Source organism: Schistocerca americana, chromosome 2 (assembly GCF_021461395.2).
Source record: "Schistocerca americana isolate TAMUIC-IGC-003095 chromosome 2, iqSchAmer2.1, whole genome shotgun sequence".
NCBI classification, from domain to species: Eukaryota; Metazoa; Arthropoda; class Insecta; order Orthoptera; family Acrididae; genus Schistocerca; species Schistocerca americana.
This window is the reverse complement of record NC_060120.1, coordinates 687,009,382-687,032,738: the sequence shown is the minus strand read 5'-3', so window position 1 is coordinate 687,032,738 and position 23,357 is coordinate 687,009,382. Positions and strand designations below refer to the sequence as shown.

At 40.2% G+C, this 23,357-nt stretch overlaps 1 protein-coding gene across 3 annotated transcripts in view; it reads right to left on the bottom strand.

The window, feature by feature from the left end:
- The window catches only part of LOC124595671 (intraflagellar transport protein 80 homolog), a 435,858-nt gene that overhangs the window by 100,459 nt on the left and 312,042 nt on the right, over positions 1-23,357 (bottom strand). For all 3 annotated transcript variants that reach the window (XM_047134522.1, XM_047134521.1, XM_047134523.1), the window contains 2 exons: positions 21,823-21,994; positions 21,595-21,717 (listed from right to left, as the gene is read on the bottom strand). In XM_047134522.1, coding sequence (XP_046990478.1) covers positions 21,595-21,717; positions 21,823-21,994 — 295 coding nt within the window. The remainder of the gene's footprint in view (positions 1-21,594; positions 21,718-21,822; positions 21,995-23,357) is intronic.

The window sequence follows — 23,357 nt, the reverse complement described above, 5'->3', positions numbered from 1 at the left end:
CATGTAAACATAATTTGAGTAATCATTCTGATAAATTTGATCGTTCTGGGGTTTACAAGGTCATTTGTTGTAGTTGTGGCAAATTTTATCTGAGTCAATCTGGACATTCTTTTAAAGTAAGATTCAAGGAGCATTTGCAGGCACATAACAAAACTGGTAGAAGCCGACCTCGGCGAAGATCAGTTTGGATTCCGCAAAAATCTTGGAACACGTGAGGCAATACTGACCTTATGACTTATCTTAGAAAATAGATTAAGGAAAGGCAAACCTACATTTCTAGCATTTGTAGACTTAGAGGAAGCTTTTGACAATGTTGACTGGAATACTCTCTTTCAAATTCTAAAGGTGGCAGGGGTAAAATACAGGGAGCAAAAGGCTATTTACAATTTGTACAGAAACCAGGTGGCAGTTATAAGAGTCGAGGGGCATGAAAGGGAAGCAGCGGTTGGGAAGGGAGTGAGACAGGGTTGTAGCCTATCCCCAATGTTATTCAATCTGTATATTGAGCAAGCAGTAAAGGAAACAAAAGAAGGATTCAGAGTAGGTATTAAAGTCCATGGAGAAGAAATAAAAACGTTGAGGTTCGCCGAGGACATTGTAATTCCGTCAGCGACAGCAAACGACTTGGAAGAGCAGTTGAACAGAATGGACAGTGTCTTGAAAGGACGGTATAAGATGAACATCAACAAAAGCAAAATGAGGATAATGGAATGTAGTCGAATTAAGTCGGGTGATGCTGAGGGAATTAGATTAGGAAATGAGACACTCAAAGTAGTAAAGGAGTTTCGCTATTTGGGAAGCAAAATAACTGATGATGGTCGAAGTAGAGAGGATATAAAATGTAGACTGGCAATGACAAGGAAAGCGTTTCTGAAGAAGAGAAATTTGTTAACATCGAGTACAGATTTAAGTGTCAGGAAGTCGTTTCTGAAAATATTTGTATGGAGTGTAGCCATGTATGGAAGTGAAACATGGATGATAAATAGTTTGGACAAGAAGAGAATAGAAGCTTTCGAAATGTGGTGCTACAGAAGAATGCTGAAGATTAGATGGGTAGATCACATAACTAATGAGGAGGTACTGAATAGAATTGGGGGGAAGAAGAGTTTGTGGCACAGCTTGATAAGAAGAAGGGACCGGTTGGTAGGACACGTTCTGAGGCATCAAGGGATCACAAATTTAGCATTGGAGGGTAGTGTGGAGGGTAAAAATCGTAGAGGGAGACCAAGAGATGAATACACTAAGCAGATTCAGAATGATGTAGGTTGCAGTAAGTACTGGGAGATGAAGAAGCTTGCACAGGATAGAGTAGCATGGAGAGCTGCATCAAACCAGTCTCGGGACTGAAGACAACAACAACATCATGGCCAGACTATATAATTTTATTTATTGACTTTTTGGATGTTGCATAAACCTATTCTGTGGGCGACATATCACGATGCAGAAAAAAAACCTCTAGTCGTTACGTTCTTACAATCATGGTGCACCTATGGAACATCCTGGCAGCTGAGCCAACAGAGGGAGCTGATCACTAATCTGTCTTTTCTTCCGTACAGTTATTTTGTCATATAGACATTTTATCTTTCATAGGTAATATATAGGTTGCTATAGGCAGTGTATTATGTAATTTTATTTTTGACTGTAAATTAACCATAAAAGTGTCACACCTATTATCTTTATATATTTCTTTTAAATAATTTTATATGGTTAACTGTAACCTTCTTTTGTTTTATCACAGTTAATTTCTATAATAATTATCAAAATTTAAAAGTCTGCTACAAGTATTTTACCTAATGTATTTTCATCACATTATGGTTCTTATGTAAATGAAGAATGCATCTAAGTCCGCAGTAGTGGCATCTATGAAGCAAATAGGCCAACATATTTCTGGTAGCTACTGCACTTCAGTATGTTTTGTACAGTAATGCCAGTTGCAAAATGACATATTTTAGTTCTATGTGACTATGCTTTGCTGAGTGTATTTATATGTTTTGACGGTGCCATTATGGCTTTCTCACATTAGGAGATGGTGTGGAACAGGTATGTTTTATCTTATTTTATCTGTACATTTCCCAGTTTGTATGAGAGTATATTGTGATATGAAACACTGTATTGCTTTGAAAGATAGACTGCCCACTAGTTGTATGTTTTTTATATTGTAGTTCTGAAGATGGTCATTACTGACTGAAACTAGTCATTGTCGAAGGACTTTATATTGTGATCAAAGACTGGAATAAAAAAAATATTTGACAGAACATGTGTCCATCCAGTCATGAGTGACTAGGGGGCAGCTCATTACTTTCTGAAGAGTGACTATTTAAACCAACCCAGGAATCACTGTGGACAGTTCCCACCAGTGAGAGCTGGTTGAGTCATGTGCCAAATGCCTGCAGTCGGTCAATTAAGCTCGGATCAATGTGCCATCAGAAAAGACTGTTACACCAGAAATTTAGGCTTCACAGTAGGTAACACTTCTTTGAGTACTAGCTTTTTTTCCATTTTAGTTCTGATACCTGGGAGTTAGTTGAAGCCTACACTTCAGAATTTTATTTAGACAGAACTGCTCAAGAGGTGGAGTTTATTTCTTAGTATCCCTATCATAACCACCTGCTTTTACATCTATGGGGGCTCTTCTCAATTTATAACAAAAAGTAGGATCTTTCAAGGTGCGAGTAATGTAGATTGTAGATTCACTGAGATAATCTGTATTGAGTTTTCTGGTAGATGAGAGGTACTTCCAGGCTTTCATGGAGGTCTGGTTCTGCATAAGCAACCTCTACATTGTGATACTGAGACTGGACAGGAATGCTAGTCTGTGCACATTTAGGAGCTGATATGCTTTTGAATATATTATGTGTAGTGGAGGCAAAAAGAAAAAAAAAAAAAAAAAGGGAGAGAGAGAGAGAGAGAGAGAGAGAGAGAGATAGAGAGAGAGAAAGAGCTGGATAAGATGAGGCATTTCATGCATTAGATTGTGGTATGGATACATGACTTAGACAGGAATTGGGTAGTGCCCATCTGGGCTAGTGCTTTTGGAATTGCAGATGTGGTGTCATTTAAAGGATTATTGATAGCCAATTGAGAGTTTTATGGCAAGAAGGCTTGATTACGTGGGAAAGGAACTCATTCAGACAAGTGAGTGGAAAAAACATGGAAGAATTGATAGTAGAACATGAAAATTTATTTACTCCTCCTGAAGCCGTACCAGTCGCTCCAGTGACACAACACAAAGTCCCAATTGGCAATGGATTGCCTGTATATCAAAAACATTATTAGGTATACCATCACCATCAATGTGTGAAGGAGTTTATCAACCAGCAGTTACGAGATGGGATCACTGAATAAAGTACTAGACTATTGCATTTACCAGTAGCGGTTGGACCAAAAAAGAGCACTAATGAAATAAACACCTATTAGTTTTGTTATGAAGAGATACCTGAATAAACATACAGTTATTGACACACACATCTATAGAAACATTGGATAAGTTGAGACAATGCAGATATTTTACGACAACAGATCTACAGATTGACTGGCCTCAGACGGAAGTAGCACTACAAGATTATCTGAAAACAGAGTTTCTGTTCCATCAGGCCAATATCAGTATTGGTGTATGCCATTTGAATTAAAGAATGCACCAGTCACATTTCAGCATTTGTTAGATGGAACATTGTGAGATTAAAACCATGATACAAGTAATCACACATTTGGGTGTGTTTCAAGTCAGAGCATCCTGTGGCATACACCTCAAGATAGTTGAACAAAGCTGAGGAAAATTACTCCCCCACGGAAATGGAGATGTTAACTCTAATTTACGGCACAACTTATTTTTGCTGCTGTTTATATGCAAGGAATTTTGAAGCCATAATGGACCCACACAGAGTTAAGGTGGCTACAAAGTTTGACACTGTGGGCACTTACACTTAGTAAATTTGATTTCAGCACCATACATCATCTGGGTAAGACATATGATATTGCAGATGCCCTAAGCTGTAAAGCGCATACTGTACTGCATGTACATGTATTATCAGCAAAATGGCAAAATAAGCACAAGCAGTTTATGTCACAACTGCAGTTCATTATTGATGATAGTCTGTTATCTAAGTAAATGATGTGGGACCCTGAATAGTTGTACTGGCTGTTTTGTGAGCTGAAGTACTGAAGCAAACAAATGATTTTGGATTAGCAGGTCATGGAGATAATACAGACAGAGACTGCTGGGCCACTGAAAATTACTATCTGATTACTTAGTCACCTGACTGAAACAGCACCACAGGCTATGGTTAAACACTAATTATTGAAGATTTGAACCCAAGAAGCACTAATTATGGGTCAAGGGATCCAATTCCATGTCTGAGTTAGTGAAGCAATTATGTCCGTTAATGTGGATCCATAAACTGAGAACAAGTGCTGTGCATCCACAGACCAATTGCAAAATCTAACATGTGCATTGGACTATAGAGAAGATGTTGCCTATAACATGAAAACATAAAGATGCACAGGAGTGTGGGGCTCTTGGCATACAAGGTACTCCACAATCAGAAGATGCTCTCACCTTTCCAGACAGTGAAATCATGGACTGAGAAGAGTATATCAGCTGTGTAAGATTTTGTGAAAATTTTCCAAGCAATATGGGATCAAATAGAGAAAGCCAACATGAAAGCACTAGAGTGGCAAGAAGGTACATATGCCAAAAGTCACACTGCTGTGGATAATGTTAACCTGCCTATATAGCTTATAACGTAAGTTAAAGAAATTCTTCATATGGTACCAGAGGCCTTGTCATGTCATTAAGATAACCCTACCCATTAATGTTAAACTGAGACTCCCTACTAACACCATGGTTGTGCAAGCTATATGAAGTTCCCTAGGTCATGGTTGGGGCACCACTCCTCAAGGCAAGCCCACAGGTGATGGCAAGCAATGGTACCATCTGGGATGATGCAACTTGCACAGTTAAATATTTTGAAATAGAAGTTGTTTGGCTCTGTCTCTGCATTGTCTTTAGGGGGTGCTGTCAACCATATGTGTGTGCATTTTGTAAATAAAATAATAAATTGTTCTTGATGTGTGTATCGGATTAAACAATGTTCAGATGAATATACCTGCAGCACTCTAAATAATTACAGTTTGTAGTGTTCAATAATAATAGTTTACTCTGCTTAATCAAACACAAATGCAGAATGGTGATTAAAATCATCAGCAAAGTTAAGCAGATTTAAATAGCTTGAGCCTCCAATATAGTGTGTAATAAAATCACTATATAATTAAAATAATAGGTAACACAGCATGTCTCCACAGCTTAAAATTGTTCAAAGTTAGGATCAACACAAATAATCCAACAGTCATATGATGGACTGATTATAAGTATTAATCTGTGCTGAAATGTACAGACTCCCTACAAAGAGTCAGAGTTCGATTCAATATCAGATGACTCTAAGTCTGAACAAGGTTAATATGCAAAATATGCAAGCCCCATCATACTACTGGCAGAATACACTGATAAGCCAAAAAATTATGGCCACTGCCCAGTGCATTGATGGATGCTGCCTAGTGGTGTTGCAGGCATGTGACGCGATAGCAAAAATATGTAAGTAGAGCAGACATGGGCAGGCTATCACCCTAGCGAAGATATGGACTGCAAATGAGGAAATACTTTGAGATATGTGACTTTGACAAAAGGCAGATTGTTATTATAAAGAGCCTGTGAACGAGTATCTCGAAAATGGTGAAGCTGGTTGAACGTTCACATGCTACTGCCGTGAGCATCTATGGAAAGAGGTAGCACGACAGTGAAACTACAACTAGGTGCTAAATGGTTGTAAGCCCACAATAATTCAAAGAATGTGGGGTTTGGAGGCTTGTCGGCTCTGTAAATTAGGACAGAGGGTGATCTGCGGCACCTCTGCTGAAAGGGCATAATGCTGGTACATGCACAATTGCTTCAGCACACACCATTTACTGCACACTGTTGAACATGGAGTTCCATAGCAGACCACTCATATGTGTTCACATGTTGACCCAGTGACATTATCAGTGGGCACAGGAGCATTGGGATTCGACTGCTGATCACCAAAAACATATCGGTTCTATGGGTGAATCACATTTTTGCTACACTATGTCAATGGTTGTCCCAAAAAATGTCATCATTGAGGTGAATGGTGGCTCAAAATGTGTGGTGTGCCAAGGAAGCATACTGGTGGGAGCAGTATCTGCTATGGAAGACATTCTCCTGGGCTTATATGGGACCTGTGGTAATAATTGAAGACATGCAGATAGCTGCGAACCACCTGTATCTATTCATATTTGATGTCTTCCCCGACAGCAATGTCATCCTTCAGTAGTATAAATGTCCGTGTCTCAGAGCCAGAATCATACTACAGTGGTTTGAGGAGCATTACAACGAATTCAAGCAGATGTCTTGGCAACCAAATCTGCCTGATGTACACTATGTGATCAAAAGTATACGGACACCCCCAAAAACATACATTTTTGATATTAGGTGCATTGTGCTGCCACCTTCTGCCAGGTACTCCATATCAGCAACTTCTGTAGCCATTAGACATTGTGAGACAGCAGAATGGGGTACTCTGCGGAACTCATGGACTTCGAATAGGTTCGGGTGACTGGGTGTCATATGTGTCATACATCTGTACATGAGATTTTCACACTCCTAAGTATCCCTAGGTCCACTGTTTCTGATGTGATAGTGAATTGGAAACATGAAGGGACATGTACAGCACAAAAGCGTACAGGCCAACCTCGTCTGTTGACTGACGGATACCGCCGGCTATTGAAGAGGGTTGTTATGTGTAATAGGCAGACATCTATCCAGACAAGCACACAGGAATTCCAAACTGCATCAGGATCCACTGAAAGTACTATGACAGTTAGGCAGGAGGTGAGAAAACTTGGATTTCATGCTCTAGTGGTTGCTCATAAGCCACGTATCACACCAGTAAATGCCAAACGACACCTTGCTTGGTGTATGGAGCAAAAACATTAGATGATTGAAAAGTGGTAAAACCTTGTGTGGAGTAATGAATCATAGTAAACAAAGTGGTGATCTGATGGCAGGGTGTGGGTATAACGAATGCCTGGTGAATGTCATCTCTCAGCGTGTGTAGTGCCATGAGCAAAATTCGAAGGCAGTGGTGTTATGGTGTGATCATGTTTTTCATTGAGGAGGCTTGCACCCCTTGTTGTTTTGCATGGCACTATCACAGCACAGGCCTACATTGATGTTTTAAGCAACTTCTCGCTTCCCACTGTTGAAGAGCAGTTCAGGGACGGCGATTGCATCTTTCAACATGATTAAGCACCTGTTCATAACGGACGGCCTATATCGGAGTGGTTGCACGAAAATAACATCCATGTAATGGACTGACCTGCACAGAGTTCTGACCTGAATCCTACAGAACACCTTTGAGATGCTTTGGAATGCCAAATTTGTGCCAGGCCTCACCGACCGACATTGATACTTCTCCTCAGTGCAGCACTCTCTGAAGAATGGGCTGCCATTCTCCAAGAAACTTTCCAGCACCTGATGTCTGTGAGAGTGGAAGCTGTCATCAAGGCTAAGGGTGGACCAACACCATATTGAATTCCAGCATTACCAAAGGAGGCGCCATGAACTTTTAAGTCATTTTCAGCTAGGTGTCTGGATACTTTTGATCACATAGTGTAACTCCAATGGACCCATCTGGGTCACTAACAGGTGCCATCATTGTGTACACAAATCAGAGGTCATTACATGACCTGTCGGTAGACTTCTAATGCCACATACCTCCATGTACCTATGAAGAAACTGCCAGATCTGTGATAGGCAGAATCAGTGATGTATTTTATTCCAAAGGTGGACAAACAAGCTATTAAGCAGGTGGGCATAATGTTTTGGATCATCAGTATAAATCAGAATGCTCACCACTGCTGATTTTTCTCTAAGTCGCCAATCGGCTACTGCACAAAATATTTCTAGGTCTTGTGACCAATATAACTAAAAACTTCCATGTTTTAAAAGCATGCAGCTTGATCACCACCAAGAACAGCATAGGTCCTGCCTCTTCCACTCTGTCCAAGCGAGTGTGAATGAACAATGTGCTGCTACACTTTTATAATTCAGTCCACACTTCTGTGGAAATTCCAAGCATCTATAACATTTCATGACTCTGAGCAGTTAGCAGCCTTATTTACAGCTTTTTATGCATTATTTACAACTTTTTATACAACAGTTCAATTTTAAAACTAGATGTATCATCAGAAGCATTGGAAATATCACACTTGATTCTACATTAAGTAGTTTGACCACAAATCAAAGTTGAATAAATACATATTTTAATTGCAATGATCATTTTCAGTCTTCTCTCTTTGTGCATTGAATAATTATTGTACACATGTGTGGCATCTCTTTCTTATAGTAAATTGCCTGCTGTTACAGAATTCAAGCATATCTAACCATATTTAATTTATTGGCAAATTGATGCAAAATATTGAATAATTAATTAAAACTGACAATTAAACATACAATTCTTATAATATACTCAAACAATGGGAAATCCAGAATGGAATGTAACACCAGTACGAAAATGAAAGTTGCTACTCAGTTGCGACTCAGCATCTCTGCTATATGGTGAGTAGCAACTTTCCTTTTGAGTGACTCAGCGTCTCTGCTATATGGTGAGTTGCCTTTTCATAATATTGTTACAATTCTTATAATATAAATATTATGAACATTCACCAACACATCCTGTCATTCTGATACTGTAGTTGTTTTGGTTCATTAATTAAGCTCACTTTAATTCAGTGCCCTATTAAATTGTCTCTCACTGAATAATTATATATTCAATCAAACATATATTACCTCAGTTGATGTGCATCAAAGTGCATTATAAACAGATGGGTCAATGTTTTTTGTGGGTACAAAATTATGATTGTTATCAATTATTTGCTGAAAATCTGTTACAGAAACCTACTTGGTTTTGTATCTAATCAGACATATCACTTTCACAGCACATCTATCTCTTTTTACAATGGTGCATCATGCTATTTTGTAAGTATTATTATTTTTCATTGCACATGTGCAGACATAAACGATGCTCTATGGCTCTTTGTGAGCACTACTGGACGGACATGAAGTCATGTCTGAGTGGCATGCTTAGTTTTGCAGTACTGCATGCTCCCAGTTTTACCACATGGGTCCACCATGATCCTCCTGTGTGCCATTAGTGCAGGGCCATCTGGCACTTGAACCATTGTCCACATAAACCAAAAAATGTGCAAATTCAGAATCAGCCACTCTGCTCTCTCTACAGTATATCTTTTCACTGTGGCCAGAAGAGGTGTTGTTATATTGGTGGTGCTGTATCACCTCTGCAGTTCAGAGAGGTGATTGTCCTGTGGATAAAACCATTATGCAGTGCAGTACTGTTCACTTGACAGACCACCAGTGGACGAAAAAGCTTGCTTAATAACTGGGCACTTTAAATGAGATGTGGAGCCTGGATGGCAGTTATTTATTTTTTTTTTATCTTTTTTTAATCCAGGAGGTGGAAGAGAGCCAGAGCATATTCAAGGAGGTACAAAGGCCTACAAGATACAGCAAGCTACTTATAGTCACCTGTATGATCAACTGCAGGACACACACCTTCAGGAGGATAAATGCCAGAGATAGAAGTTTGAAGATCGATTTCAGGACAGCTGACTAAGGAGATATAGAGTGACTGAATAAAACATGGGTGGAGAAGCAGGGAACAGCATCACAATGAAATAGAATACATAACCATTACCGAATACAGAATGTGGGATACTGAATAACACCAATAAATTGAGAGACTTATCTGTTACACTGACTGGTCATGATAAAGGCTCTGCTGGTACAATAAATCAAAACATAGATGTTATTTGGATATGACAAGATGCACTCAACACCTGATCGATTTTAGCAAGATCCTTGCACACTTTGACAGAGATCATGGCCAATGCTTGCACTGAAGTGGCAGCACTGCTGGAAGCCCCTCACTGAGAAGTTCGGGGATATCTCACTCCAATGACTACCACCAGAACAGTTTCTTGCAGGGTTGAGACAGGTACAGGAAGATTCAAAAGTCACTTTGAAAGTAACTGCAAACTTGGAAGAGAGCTCAGGCCTTTTTCTCACCATATCACCACTGTGGAGGTTAGTACAGAGTGTGCATGTTTCCATTTGATGGGCTGGGTACCCTTAGCATGTACCAGTGGCGGGTATGAATGTAACACAGTACACCCATACTCAGTGATATGGAAATGTGTGTTATTCATCTCACAACATACAATTTTCAAATCATTTGATTTGATGTATAGGGGACATGCCAAGATTTACAATAAGAAACATTTTTTAACATAGATACAAACATTTATACTCTTTCATACACATTTTTGAAACACTGCTACACAAACACATAATACAGTTTCCAGTGCACAAAAATAAAATGTAGAATTATGTTGTTCACATTGTGAAACTGTCCTCAATGAATTCTTCAATAGAATAATAACACTTTTCCACCAGAAGAGTAAAGAGTAATGTTTTCAGTGAATCAAGATCCTCGTTAAATATATTACTGCCTTGTATTTTACTGTAAATTTTAATCTCATATACTCTGCTGTTTAGGCATAGAGTTTTAAATGGTATATTGGGAGTTAAAATTCTCTCTATGGCAAATGCTGTAGTCGTGATCAAAATGGAAAGAGTTTATTGTATGCTGGTTTTTATAAGAGCATGCTGAAAATTAATGCCTTCAAATTTTTTATGTGAAAACTCTTTAAGCTTTTCAAATAAAACAAATGTTATTAACACCAGCATCTTTTTCTACATGTCTACATATTTATTTCTCAACATAGTCACATGATGACAAGCACATTACCCCAATGAGAGACTAAACTGTTAATATTGTCACTGTACAATGTCTGACTTCACTGATGGAGCTACAACCTCCACGTCTGCTGGCACTGCTTCATCGCTATTGATGTGAAGTCCTGGAAAGGCATGAAAATTGGATGGGGCCAAGTCGAGAATGCATGGCGGATGATTGATGACAGTGCACCCAGGGCATCAGACTGTTGCAGATGTCGCAGAACTTGTGTGTGGTCTGGCATTGTCAGGCTGAAGGAAAGGGTGCTCCACATGTGGACAAACTATTCGAATTCAAAACTCACACTGATATAGTTATGTTACATACTACTATGTTACATGCTACAGTTTGGAGCCCTCCAGTGACTGAAGGCTGCAAATATGTAGACATAAAGAACAAAGGTGTAGACTATAACAACATTTGTTTTACTTAAAAAGCTGTTTTCATGTAAAAAAATTTGGATGCATTACTTTTCAGACCACCCTCATATACAGTAATAAAAACATCTCAGATATGTAAAGGGAGGGAATAGATGGTATTTTTTAATTTTTTAACAGTGGTCAACCGGATACACAATGTTTGTCAACACATGTTTATATTTATTTTCTTTTGTAGTACTAGGAGCCTCACAACATTTCCTGAATTTCCCCAGAAAATTATGACAGAATGAATAACTGATCTGAAGTACCAGTGATACATTATAATCCTGGTGTATATGTTTGTGGCACCTGGCAAAATACAAATTGCGAAATGCTAAGTTGTTAAGTTTATTTGCTATGTAGCCAATGTGCATCTTCCAATGAAAACTTTTTTCAAGATTTAAGCTTAAGAACTTTACATGATTTTCTTCTGTGATATCCCAGAAAACATTAGGTAAATTTAAGTGCCTGAAAACAGAAGAAATTTTACTATTTACACCCAACAAGAAATAATATGCCAGATGGAGTGAATTACAGATTGTTCCTCCACATAGTATAAACACTCATGGAGACACGTGAAACAACCTATTTCTTGTGAAGACTCCTATGAGGGAATGCTCATGTGTAATTCTTGGCCTCTGTCTCCATGTCTAGAAGATAGGACCTAACTGAATATACTCTGTATTGGAACCCGTCGTCATGGTCACCATCAGCTAAGATCAAGGGTGTCCCAGTGAGATGGAATATTTAGAGCTATGGGATAGTGGACCACATACTGAATGGAACTTGTGACATTTTCAGCTCATCCTTCTTGCTACCAGCAGCGATAACAGGGACTATCATATTGAATGGTACGTGCTTTCTGCTGTAGTTATTGAATCTACAATCTAGGATGCTGCATGTTGGAAAAAAGTGCCTCCATATGTTCCACCCTGTCACCTCTCTAGACAAGATGGTAACAGTTCAAAATCGCTGCATGAATATGGGATAATTTTTTCAACACATCCACCACTATTGAGAAACATTTACTGGTACTTCCATCATGGACACCTCGGACCTGATCACAGCCTGCATGGCCTACGACTATCAACAGTAGAAAGCCATCCACACTGTGTTGAACAAGTACCTAAATGCCCAGGAGACTATTAGTGGTACACAAACATAGCCTGCTTGAACAGATTATACTGTTGGTACTATCAGTGCACATACGGCATTGTGCTCACTATAAATAAGGAACAATGTTCTAAGTGTAAACAGATACTAAAGACTCAGTGTAAATGGAGGATGTATGCCCAGCAGAAACTTTGTTGAAATAAAAAATCATCATTTAAATAGTTACATGTTGTGCAGCAGCTTGGAATTCAAAGGCCAAATTTCTCAAAGGGGGGCTGAATGTAACAGCACTAGCTAGCTGTTGTAGGTCATCACTGATGATTGGGTAACTGCAGCAAGCAGCTATTTTAGAATTATGCCACACCATTTGGCACTAAAATGCGCATCATTTATGACGGCAGCCGAGTTTAGGTTCATTCTGCGCATCTGACGTCACAAAACACAATCAGCCAATGAACAGAGAACGACGTTGCCAGAGCTCGACTGCAGTGCAGAGCAATGACGAGTGTCTTCAGTTTTAGAAACGTTCAGTCATAAATAAAGTAATTGAACATAAGCAATGTCTTGATAGCAGACTTTCTTTTATAGAAAGTTTGGAAAAAGCATTCTTTATACCAATTGCTTCATATTCTATTAATTAATTAAACCAAACAAGCAATAAGCCTCCTAATTCAGGCGATAGCAAGGAAAGGTGTTTGTATCATTCTCACTAAGTGCTTTTTCACAATAACGAACAGCGGTAATTGTTTATTCCCTTTTGTACTTCGACGAAACGTGAGTAATTCATAGTCATACCAACAGTGTTTGTCGGTATTTTGCGTCATTTTTTAAAGTCCTCCGGGAGATACATTGAATGACAAGCTGCATTAGCATAATGGTTAATGTGTATGGCTACTGAGCGAAAGGTGCTGAGTTCAAACCTTGTTCTGCGCTTAATATTTCCTTTATTTGAAAACAATATCAAAGTGTCTTACTTCATGAATTTTATTCGTTTGAATGTAATTTTTTGAAATTTCTAGTGGCAACTAAAATCGACCATATGGAAAGTATACGCTATGGACTTTTACCTCTGCAAACTCTTCAACATTTTGTGCAATGGTTTACTACATCTAATGCTGCACAATAACTGTGTTGAACATTGAAACAAAATTAAGTCATTTGTGGGGGGAAGGTATAAGTCAAGAAAATGTGTAAAAATCAAGTTTTTGGGCCAAATAGTTTTTATGAAATCAAATGATAAAGTGTGTCAAAACAGTCTGTAGCAGCGAAACGGTTAATGCAGCCGTGGTGGCTTCACTTCATAAACTGCGCGCTCCCCCCTAAACGTAAGTTTGCGAACTATACTATGGCACTGCTTCTGTTAGCGTGTACAACTGGCAACGCAGCAATCTCCCACGTCTGGGCGGGCATGCGCGAACCGCCAAGATAAAAGAATTGAACTATAGTACACTGGTGTTATCACTTATCTGGCAACCAGAAGTATTATGAAAATCCACAACATTTCAACATTATGACAATGTGACTATATGACATCTGAGATGTGTACATGATGATGTGTCAGGCAAGGGGACATATAAATACTGCCTAGCCAGATGGCAAAGAGGATCATGTCGGTAATCACTATAAAGCATGCTACTGCCATGTGGTATGAAGAAACATCATCACTCAGTCACTGTCAACTGGTGCAACCACCTAACCACTAATGTCATTCCACAATGCTCAACAGGACCATTTGCCATATTTTCTTGCATTGGGCAATGAAGGGCCTGAGTGTTGAACTGTGTCCCTACTACCCACAAACTCACTTAACAACAGCCCTCACCAGATAATTCCTGCCAAAGATTGGGGGCTGCAGTTAACTCCCTGGAGGACATTGCCTTGTTGATCGGCACACTGTTGACACAACCCACTCACCATGCGGCTGAGGGGTATAGCTGCACTGCCAGCACTGACTCAACACCAACTGCCATCAGAGCTGACTACCCAGCAAGAACACTTCACTCTTGAGCCAGGTGGGCCACTGCTTAAGTTCTGATAATGCACTGTCGTCAAGGACCAAGAGTTCAGCATCCTTCCTGCCTGCTGAGTGTGTGCCTGGAGTAGCGTTGTGTACTCTACAACATCAGTAAATGAGTCTGGTTGCAACATGAGCATTGGTGAATTTGTTCCTTTTTCCCACTAGTGAATCTGCACATCCCGTATGAGGAGAACAAAATGATCATCTTGACAAGCCTACACTTGCTCCCCAACCATTCAATACAGTAGACACTGTGTGTTGCTGCCAACACCCTTACAAATATTTTCAGACAACCAGTTTTGGTCAAGCAAAAATCTTAAATTCACCTATATATGCATAAAAATGTATAATACCCAATCTATGGCAAAATAGTTATGGTACACCATTCAGTCACAGTATCTAAGTGAAACAGTCAAAAATAAAATATTTCTAAGGATATTACAGTATGTATATACATACACATTATACACAAATCTAACACTAGTACCTGTGACGTACATATGCATCTACCATCTTTTACATTTTTTGTCAGTTAGCAACTGCTAAAATCAAAAATCCATTGTAATGTTCACCATACTGTCTGGCCAAAATTGTATCATAAAATTATCAAGTTAACTGATGTTCATTTTCATTATGAGAACTGCGATGTTACTTACGAGTTAGCATAGTCATAAATATGAAGACAACTAATTGTAACTTCCTCAGAAATGCATAACATACAACAGCTATGTTCTTGGTCACACACAACACAAGGAAAATTGGCAAGACACAGGGAATCCTACGGACTATAGGATGTAACTAGTGTGATCACCACCATGCCAAATAGCTCTTTGAAGTGTATATTTGCTACTTGTTTGAATACTATCCAATTATTTAATAATATATGCCATCTACAAAATAACCCAGCTTATATGACATCAACATACAACTTTGTTAATTTTTCACGTTCCATGACTCAATCTGTAAAAATGGAACCCTTACAGGATCGCTTTGTTGTCTGTCTGTCTGCTGCCCCAACTATGAACCTTTTTTTTTTTCACAAACAGGGAGATGTATCAAGTTCAAATTTATATCACATATTAAGGCCTATGGTCCCTTAGAGGAGTAAAAATTTTAAGTTTGTATGTTACTTCAATCAAAAGATACAGCCATTTATGTAATATATCTTGGCACTTGTAGACACTTTTTGTCTGGAAGAGTTAAAATTTATGTCACATACTATGGTCTATGTTTCCTTAGCAGTGTAAAAATTGTAAGCTTCTAAGTCAATGCAATCAAAAGATACAGCCATTTATGTCACATATTTTGATACTGGAAAAATCACACATCAAGACCTGCAGGGTGCTTCCTGTTGACCTAGAACCCTGAAATTTTGCAGAGCACAAGGTTTCGGAGTACAAGTAGAGGAAAAAATCTGAAAATTGTTAATTTGCAATTATATCACATGAAAAAAATAATTTTTATGTCATTTCATATCCATCCATCCGTCAGTCTTTTAAGACCACTTTTTCTCTAGAACATTTTGGTGTACCACTATCAAGTTCATACTGATGTCACATATTAAACTCTATTGTCCCTTGGCACTAAAAAAATTAAACTGCTAAGTCAATGCTGTCAAAAGATTGAGTCATTTATGTTACATACTTTGATACTCAAAAACTCACTAATAAAAACCTATAGGGCACTTCCCATTGACCTTACGTAATGAAACTTGTCAAGAAGCAAGGTTTCACAGTACAAGTAAAACAAAAATCTGAAACTTGTTAAATTGTTATTATATAACATAAAAAATATCATTTGCCATCTGAACATACATAGCACTCATCATCTGTCAAAAGCATAATAGACGAAAATCTACTGCATGCATAAATAAAACGTAAGTTGTACTGCTATTTTAGTATGTAAATTAAAAACGTTTTATTAAATTTTCTCCCTCTACATATACAAACTGAAGTTGCATGCTCACTTCTTTTTATCTACATCTACATCTACATCTACATCTACATCCATACTCCGCAAGCCACCTGACGGTGTGTGGCGGAGGGTACCTTGAGTACCTCTATCGGTTCTCCCTTCTATTCCAGTCTCGTATTGTTCATGGAAAGAAGGATTGTCGGTATGCCTCTGTGTGGGCTTTAATCTCTCTGATTTTATCCTCATGGTCTCTTCGCGAGATATACGTAGGAGGGAGCAATATACTGCTTGACTCTTCGGTGAAGGTATGTTCTCGAAACTTTGACAAAAGCCCGTACCGAGCTACTGAGCGTCTCTCCTGCAGAGTCTTCCACTGGAGTTTATCTATCATCTCCGTAACGCTTTTGCGATTACTAAATGATCCTGTAATGAAGCGCGCCGCTCTCCATTGGATCTTCTCTATATCTTCTATCAACCCTATCTGGTACGGATCCCACACTGCTGAGCAGTATTCAAGCAGTGGGCGAACAAGCGTACTGTAACCTACTTCCTTTGTTTTCGGATTGCATTTCCTTAGGATTCTTCCAATGAATCTCAGTCTGACATCTGCTTTACCGACGATCAACATTATATGATCATTCCATTTTAAATCCCTCCTAATGTGTACTCCCAGATAATTTATGGTATTAACTGCTTCCAGTTGCTGACCTGCTATTTTGTAGCTAAATGATAAAGGATCTATCTTTCTGTGTATTCGCAGCACATTACACTTGTCTACATTGAGATTCAATTGCCATTCCCTGCACCACGCGTCTGGACTAGCCTGAGGAACCACTGCAGAGATTTTGATGTGATCTTGGAATTCCTGGAAGCAATATCTTGCCTGTATCAATATCGATAACAGGCAAAATCTTTGAGATTCATTAGCTGCCTAATTAAAAACATTTAGATATCTTAGATAATCTACCTCTACTGAATACATAATATGAAACAGAGTTATTTCAATAGACAACATTTTTTAAGCAAAACTATCGAGATTACATCAGTTTGTACAACAGTGACTTTACATAGTACTGACTAAGCTAAGAAGTATGACGTACTTTAAGAGCCCAGCTACATCTTTTAAAACTGTCCACTTTAAATGAAAACACCAATAATCCTCAGATATTTTTATACAGGGTGTTCGGAAATACCAGTTACAAACTTCTAGGACTCGTTGAAGGGAGTCAGTAGATATATTTTGAACTTAAACCCATGTCTGTAAACATACAGTTTCTGTGCTATAACAATCTGAAAGCATGTTGGTAGCGTGACCACTTTTACAAGTAATTGTGTTAGCCAGCCCAGCATGTTGACCTCCTATTGTCTGATGGCTCCACCAACGCCTCTGTCCACATTAAATCAACCAAACACCAACAGTACCTGCATTTTGATAGCTGTCATCCCTTTCACACCAAAAAATTCCTATACAGCCTAGACGCTGGGGGGCCAGGATATCTGCAGTGACGAGAACTCCCTTGCCCAATATAGTGAGGGTCTCACCAAGGCCTACACAGACAGGCAACATCCCTCAGACCTAGTCTGCACAAAGATCTCCTGTGCCATTTCCCACACTCCCAATGCTCCCACCACTCCAAGGATGAGCCACAAAGGAGTGCCCCTTTGATCACCCAATACCACTCGAGACTGAAACAGCTGAACCACATCTTTCACCTTACTTACCTATCACCATGACCTCAAATGAGGGACACCCTTTCCAAGATCTTTTCTACCACTCCTAAAGAGGTGTTCCATCACCCATCCAACCTCCACAACTTTCTAGTCCATCCCTATGCCACTCTCAGTTCCAGTCCCTGCAGAAGAACTAGGTGCAAGACCTGCCAAATCCATCCACTCAGCACTTTCTATTCCAACCCTGTCACAGGCTTATCCTACACCATCAGAGGCCAGGCCATCTGTGAAAGCAGCCATGTCATACACCAGTTCTGCTGCAATCATTGCACAGCTATTTATATTGGTTTGATTACCAGCCAGCTGTTCACCAGGCTGAATGGCCACCATCATACAGTGGCCAAGAGGAAAGTAGACCACCCGGTGTCACAGCATGCAGCTGATCATAACATCCTTGAATTCAATGGCTGCTTCACCAACAGAGCCATCTGGATCTTTCCCTCCACCAACAGCTTTCCTGAACTATGCAAATGGGAGTTATCCTTAGAACAAATTCTCCGCTCCCATAATTATCTGAGCCTCAACCTACAGTAACATACTGTCCCCACTCCCTCTACCCAACAATTTCCATCCCCTCTGTCCTATCTCCTCCTTCCAGTCTCATCTGCCACCCCCTTTTGTGTTGCCACCCCCTGCCAATGCACCTGCCCATCCTTCCCCACTCCTCTCCTTTTTCACTCCATTTTTTCCACCTCCCTGCCGCAAAGCTCTCGATAGTACACCTGTTGGCCGTCTAGTCCCTTCACACTCTGCCAGGCAGTACTCTCCTCTCTCCTCACCCACATACTGCTGTCCCCCTCCCTTCCCTGACCCCCCCCCCCCCCCCCCAATTGCTGCTTCCATTCCACATAAAAGCTGCATTCAGGTATGATCTGCAAGAGTTGGCATTCATGCATATATGAGGTGTGCTTGCTTGAGTGAATGTATGGTGTGTGTTTCTCCTTCTTTTTCTGATGAAGGCTGTGGCCAAAAGCTTCTATATAACTGTCTTTTAATTGTGCCTGTCTGCTACTTATGTAGCAATTTATCTTTTCCTACGTTGTTGATATTCCAACATGGAGTTTTGACTGCTTCAACAGTATTTCTACATAATAATACAGCTAAGCTGAAAACTAGTTTTTTTTTTCAACCAACTAGAACTGAATAGTTACAATTTTGTTATGAGCTACATGCTGAAACAGTTCTATATAAAACTAGGTGGGACTGGCATATGTGATACGGTTATTCTCTTATAAGGAAAGAAGTACTCTTGATTGCACAACTGAGTTACATATCAGCTGACAGGCAAATATGCAGGCAAGAGAATCTGCTACAGCAGCATAGGTGCTACCCGTCCAGCCTGCAGCAAGTGGCTTGTAACTGCCACTGCAGAGACACACACAATCGTTGCAGTGTTCCACCTTTGGGCCAACACTGTGGATGATATTGTATGGCCTTTCATCCACACATACAAGATTCAGTTATTCCATGATCAAGTCACACTTCATGTTGTGGTATTTGGCCATCACTGCATATACACTCCTGGAAATTGAAATAAGAACACCGTGAATTCATTGTCCCAGGAAGGGGAAACTTTATTGACACATTCCTGGGGTCAGATACATCACATGATCACACTGACAGAACCACAGGCACATAGACACAGGCAACAGAGCATGCACAATGTCGGCACTAGTACAGTGTATATCCACCTTTCGCAGCAATGCAGGCTGCTATTCTCCCATGGAGACGATCGTAGAGATGCTGGATGTAGTCCTGTGGAACGGCTTGCCATGCCATTTCCACCTGGCGCCTCAGTTGGACCAGCGTTCGTGCTGGACGTGCAGACCGCGTGAGACGACGCTTCATCCAGTCCCAAACATGCTCAATGGGGGACAGATCCGGAGATCTTGCTGGCCAGGGTAGTTGACTTACACCTTCTAGAGCACGTTGGGTGGCACGGGATACATGCGGACGTGCATTGTCATGTTGGAACAGCAAGTTCCCTTGCCGGTCTAGGAATGGTAGAACGATGGGTTCGATGACGGTTTGGATGTACCGTGCACTATTCAGTGTCCCCTCGACGATCACCAGTGGTGTACGGCCAGTGTAGGAGATCGCTCCCCACACCATGATGCCAGGTGTTGGCCCTGTGTGCCTCGGTCGTATGCAGTCCTGATTGTGGCGCTCACCTGCACGGCGCCAAACACGCATACGACCATCATTGGCACCAAGGCAGAAGCGACTCTCATCGCTGAAGACGACATGTCTCCATTCGTCCCTCCATTCACGCCCGTCGCGACACCACTGGAGGCGGGCTGCACGATGTTGGGGCGTGAGCGGAAGACGGCCTAACAGTGTGCAGGACCGTAGCCCAGCTTCATGGAGACGGTTGCGAATGGTCCTCGCCGATACCCCAGGAGCAACAGTGTCCCTAATTTGCTGGGAAGTGGCGGTGTGGTCCCCTACGGCACTGCGTAGGATCCTACGGTCTTGGCGTGCATCCGTGCGTCGCTGCGGTCCGGTCCCAGGTCGACGGGCACGATCACCTTCCGCCGACCACTGGTGACAACATCGATGTACTGTGGAGACCTCACGCCCCACGTGTTGAGCAATTCGGCGGTACGTCCACCCGGCCTCCCGCATGCCCACTATATGCCCTCGCTCAAAGTCCGTCAACTGCACATACGGTTCGCGCCCACGCTGTCGCGGCATGCTACCAGTGTTAAAGACTGCGATGGAGCTCCGTATGCCATGGCAAACTGGCTGACACTGACGGCGGCGGTGCACAAATGCTGCGCAGCTAGCGCCATTCGACGGCCAACACCGCGGTTCCTGGTGTGTCCGCTGTGCCGTGCGTGTGATCATTGCTTGTACAGCCCTCTCGCAGTGTCCGGGGCAAGTATGGTGGGTCTGACACACCGGTGTCAATGTGTTCTTTTTTCCATTTCCAGGAGTGTATTTCTCTTCCATCTACTAGTTCCTAACACACATCACTGCTAGTGGGAGCATGGTACAAGATTAAATTTCATGGAAGGACAAACCCATTTTCCATAGACATATTATTCAGTTCCACATAGATGTAGATGTCTAAGGTTTCATGTTTCCACTTCATCTGATGGCTATGCATGTGCTTCCTTGTTAACCTGCAGGCTACACAACAGAACTTGGGCTTTTTTGCAGCATAAATCTGCATATAATGTGTTCTTGATGCTAAGCTTCAGCATACTTATAATCTCCTATTTATTGTAATCTCCTACAGCAAATACTGTATTAAAAGTGCACTTTGAGCTAATCTATCAAAACTGGGTCTTATTCTACAAGACTAATGTGGTTGCATAATTTTTGGAATTATTTGGACTAAAATGGGAAAACTGCCATACATATCAGTTATCATTAACAAAACAATATTTCATGAATTTTCTCAATTTCTTTTTTAAAATGATAATTAAAACAAACATAATTATATGGACCACAGATACTCTTACAGATGTTAGAAGTATTCTACATACAGAACAGCTTTCATGTAACATACCTTAATACGTTGGATATAGAGAACTTTATCCACTTCATCAATAGCTGCATATGCTTCTTCAGCTGTATTTAACTCTTTGGCATGTGTTGCTATAGCAGCAAGGCAAGCCCATAAAATTGGATCCTACAGACACCAGTAACGAAGCATTACAATATTCAAAACAATTTTCATTAGGTACACTTCAGAAGCAGTTAATCTTAGTGATAAATGATTTTTTTTAATACAAACCTTGACAAGTCGGCATAGTTTCAAAGCATCACTCCAATTAGAAGAAGCAGCATAGTTATGCAGAACTGATGGATAGGGTGAAATACTGCAGTTAACCAAAGAGCCATCAGTACGTCTGATGCCTAAATGGTTTCCTACAAAACTAACAATCACTGGGGTTTTTCCAAATTCACTGTAAACATATGAGCAATACATTAATAAATGGGAGACAAATGCAGAAATCAATATACAGGTGTTTTCTTGATAAAATCAATCAGCATGTTCACACATTCAACTATTTCATTTTGATTCATTTCTTTGGTCAGTTTTTAAAGAGATCCACAACTTTTATTGTTGTTACTTTTTTATGCATTATATATAATTTAAACATATTAACTGGTATAAATGAAAACTGAATATTCAGAAAGACTCCATCACCCACACCCTATGTGAATGAAGTTTCATTTGCATGCTATATTCATAGTGTCATACTCCTTTGAACTGAATCCTGTATAGCCTCATCTCACTGCAGAGTGATTCAGTATTCATTGTACTTATGTATAAATCTACATCTCTATTCCAGAAGTCACCATCAGAGTGTGGCAACAAGTACTTTTTGTATCGCTGTATTTCCCACTTTTCCTGTTCCATTCACAAGAGATATGCAGGAAGAATGACCATTTGTAAGCCACCCTATGAGCCCTAATTTCTACAATTTTCCCACTGTGATCACTTTACAAGATGTACGAGTATGTGGGAGGAAGCAATACGTTGTTTGACTCTAGATGTTACACACAATCCCAGAATTTCAACGCCATGATGCTCAACACCTCTGTTGTAGCTTCCGAAATTAGAGTTTGATGAACATATTGATAATGCTGTAGCACTTACTAAATGAACCTGTGACAAGATGCACCCCTCTCATTGGGGACCCTCCCTATACCTTGTATTAATCCTTCGCATTAATGTCCCAGACTGATCAACAATACTTAAGAAGCAGTCGAATGAAAGTTTTGTAAGTCACTTTTATATGTGGATGAGTTACATTTCTTTAAGTTTCTTCCATGAGTCTCATCCAAACATCTGCTTCCCCTATAGCAAACCTTATGATGTAGATCCACTTTAAATCACTCTGGATGCTCATTCCCAGATATTGTATGGCTGTTGGTGGTTCCAGTGATTTATTGCCCTAATGTAATCAAATAGTGCTGGATCTTTTCACATACTTATGTGCAACATGTTACATTTTGAGGATCAGCTACCACTTCTTGTACCATGTGTTGATCCTCTACAGGTTTTCTTACATTTTGCTACACTAACATTGCAAATTTCGTATATACAACACACTATCCACAAACAGCCTCATGGAGCTGGCAGTGTGGCACTCTAGATCTCACAAACAGACGGTAAGCTGAGTCTCAAAAGATTTTTGATTTGTGGAGTACATGATGATTCCTATACGGAAGAACTTCACTTTCCAAAAACATCAAAATGCATGAGCATAAAATGTTCCATAATTCTACATCAGTTCAACATCAGTGATATAGGATTACAAT